A 3491-nucleotide genomic window follows, 5' to 3' on the forward strand; every position below is an offset into this window, starting at 1 on the left:
TATTTAAATTTATTATTTATTTAAATTATTTATTCCTTAATGTAAAATACGTAAAAAATACACTTACCACCCAATTTTAAAAAAAATATATTTATACCTAAGCTTGAACACATATAGTAAAAAAACCAGAGGTATTATCCACATGAATGGAATTATGTGTATGCTTCTGTGTTTGTATAAAAAACATAGCTTTGGTCAAATATTTCAGTTTCTCTCTCGAGCATTTTGTACAAGTTAGGGGATGCCTTTGAAGGAATGGCAGTTAGGTGGGAAGAACCCCTACCAAAACCTAAAACATTCATTCTTTCGTTACGGAATTTACAGTTTAGTTACAGCTGCACCCATTGCAGAAGTTCTTGTACAAAACCTTAATCTGCCATAAAGGAATATTATTTGTGTAATCAGAATTCTTTTATTCCAATTATGTCACCCTGCTAGTGGTTTAAATTTGCGATCAGATGCTATAAGGGTTCTTACGTATTTTGCATTCGCTTCTGCTCTTCAGGCAGCTGCAGAAACTGCATATGACATGGTATCACCAGGGCCTACTTTTATTGAAGCAAAAAAGATGAAACGATTCCCTCGCCATCGTTTAGCTCATCAGCCAGTAGACCTACGGGAAGGTGTAGCCAAAGCATACAGTGTAGTAAAAGAGGTGAGTGCAAAAGTAATTATTCTTAACCAAGCTTAAGAATTAGTTCGTAAGACAGCAAATAAAATATTAGATGTTATTTTAAGCTGACCACATGAAGAAGGGGATTTAAGTTTTGAACACCATTGTCTTCATGGGTAGTCTTAAACTAACAGAAACCCTGCATGGAAGAATCAGTGAAGCAGAAATAAACTAAGATGTTATGCAGATAAGTGCTTCAGTCCTCTACAGTTATGAATGTTTACAGTTAATTCTGAGACACGTAAGCCAGACTTCCCACTTTGCGTTGCCTGTCCTTCTCTTCCTGCCTTCCCTTCCCAGTTACTGTTAATTCTGAGGTTGTCAGAGTTTAAGTATAATGCTGGAGTTAAAAAAAGTGAAAGCTCTCTTTACCATGACAGTGTATTAAAAAGTAGAATGCTGGTATTCTGTAGTGTACTTTTAATTAGTTACACCTGATACCATGTCTAGGAAGTTAGGTCTCAGCTGGGTAGTTTTCAGTGAATTCTGTATTTTAATAGCTCACAGTACCCCACAGCTTCTTCCCTTAGGCATAAGAAGTGCCACCAGAAGTTAATGAAAAATTTTCATCTCTACGTTCATAGTCATGTTATTTTAACCTCATTAGAAGAATTAAATCATACTTGTATCAGTATGGTTGTACTACAGTTATAATACAAATAATACAGAGGACAAATGCTGAGCAGTTTAGGTTTCCCTTAAAATTAGGAGAGGTTGCTTTTTCTGTTTTCAGTGTTTCTGATTTCTATTAATTTCTCGAAGGGAATTACGGACACAGCCCAAACCATCTATGAGACTGCTGCTCGTGAGCATGAAAACAGAGGTGTAACTGGAGCAGTAGGAGGAGTCCTCCGCCAAATTCCACCAACTGTGGTGAAACCTTTCATCGTTGCAACAGAGGCAACCTCAAATGTTCTGGGTGGAATGAGAAACCAGATCAGGCCTGATGTGCGTCAAGAAGAGTCTCAGAAGTGGCGCCTTGGGGAGGATTGAGATTATAAATCTGGCTCAGTAGGCAGGTAGAAAGGCTGGAAATGCAGAAGACTCTCCGATTGGCAGCTTTAGGTGGAAGTTGCTTTGTTTTGTCATGCTAATCTCAGGAACAAATGAGGTTTTCAACTATTATTAGCAAAATATCCAACCAAAAATATTTATGAAGTGAAAAGCAAATTGCTACTTGCATTTACTATGTGCTACCAATACATTTGGTAGGTAGTGCCGAACATAGCGAAGCATGCGCTGCCAACTCAGAGACATGCTTGCTCTGTTCCATTTACCCTGTTATTCTTGGTAAATTTAACATCTGAAGTAGTAGCCTGTATGGTGAAACAAAGTACACTTTAAAGATGTTTTCTGAGCATAGTCAAAGAACTGAGTTCAATGAAGAGCTCTGCAGATGTTCTTCACTGACTAAAGCATAAAAACTTCCATTTTGGATGTGAGACATGAAGGCTGTGTAATATGGAAGCAGATAATATCGGTTAGTGGTCATAAGCATCGCATCTAGTGTGGCACTTACAACAAGGGCAAGCTTGATAACCATTCAGAATTTAGATTCAATGTTGATATGCCTATGAACAGGATTTGTTCCTAAATACTAAATACCTACTTTTGTGGGTCTGAATGTGGCAGAAATGGTCTGTTGAGTTGCACTTTAAAGAATGTGGCCTGTACATTGTGCTTTTTTTTATAGTGTGAATAAAATGTAATGTGCATTATCCTTTATGTGGTTTAGAAGCTTACACAAATTATTGAAAAGAACATCATTTGATGATGATCCTACAGAAAAGTGTCTTAAATTTGTTTAAACTACTCATATGTAAACCCACTTTTGTCTTCTGTTATACTAATTAAATTGCTAAAAATAACTATTCTTCAGGAAAACAGCAGTTAAATATTATTGTGGCCAACAGTTCTTTGTAAGAATGAGAAATCCTAAGTAAAACCAAATTATTTCATAATTTGATAGATAAATTCTATGCAGACATTAATAATCTGCTTTTATTTAAAGTTCACATTGTTGCAAAGTTGCTGCTCTCACAAGATATTTAATATAAATCATGTGTCAGATATTTGATGATGAGTATTTGGAGTCATTTAATTGGAACTGGGGATGGGTGAGAGGATTTTTTTTTTTTAAAAAAAGGACAACAGAAGTTCAAAAGTCGAAGTTGGTACTGATACTATGCACGGATTAATAGGTGACCAGGGTTTCCACAGAGCTTTATTAAGCAACTAACATTGTGCTGTTTCTAGACCGTTAAAAGGCTCAGCACTAGTTGTGCAAGAATAAACTTTTTTCCCCTGTAATAGCAAAAACTGGAGGATAAAATATAAAGGCTGTTCTGAATAGAAAAATACTCATTTTGAATTTCAACAACTTAACACTCTGGATGATGAGCCAGAACCTAAGTTTGACATAGTCCTGTGCTTGTCGTAAGTGGAAATCCTGCAAATACGCTATGTGGAAAATCACTGAAAAAGGGACATCAGAGGCTGTTGATAAGTCTTCACTCTCTAAGGGCAATGAGGAAGTAGTTTCACTCTATTTAATACCTGCTGCTAGCAAAAACAACACTGATGGGACTTAGAGGACAAATAGGAGTGTATGAAGGAAAGAAGTTACTGCTTGTTAATCCTGATATCATACTACTGTTCCTGAACACCAAAGAATCCGGTCGGAGGGTAGAGGATTTGACAATGTCCCCTCTGTTGGGAAGACTTCTGCAGTCTGCTTTATTATTTTTCATTAAAAAAAAATCTTGCATTGGGTGACAGAAGAGATGACAGTTTTGTTTCCTTCACTGGAATCATCGAC

General features: G+C 36.6%; 1 protein-coding gene across 1 annotated transcript; it reads left to right on the plus strand.

Annotated features, from left to right (window-relative positions):
* Positions 1–503: 503 nt before the first annotated feature.
* Positions 504–2391, plus strand: LOC104500849 (autophagy-related protein 2 homolog B-like). Its single transcript, XM_010144570.1, has 2 exons — positions 504–655; positions 1436–2391. Exons 1-2 carry the CDS (start codon positions 530–532, stop codon positions 1664–1666), a joined length of 357 nt encoding a protein of 118 aa, XP_010142872.1. The 5' UTR covers positions 504–529; the 3' UTR covers positions 1667–2391.
* The last annotated feature ends 1100 nt before the right edge of the window (positions 2392–3491 follow it).

The sequence above is a fragment of the Buceros rhinoceros genome, unplaced genomic scaffold (assembly GCF_000710305.1).
Source record: "Buceros rhinoceros silvestris isolate BGI_N320 unplaced genomic scaffold, ASM71030v1 scaffold16081, whole genome shotgun sequence".
Classification (NCBI taxonomy): domain Eukaryota; kingdom Metazoa; phylum Chordata; class Aves; order Bucerotiformes; family Bucerotidae; genus Buceros; species Buceros rhinoceros.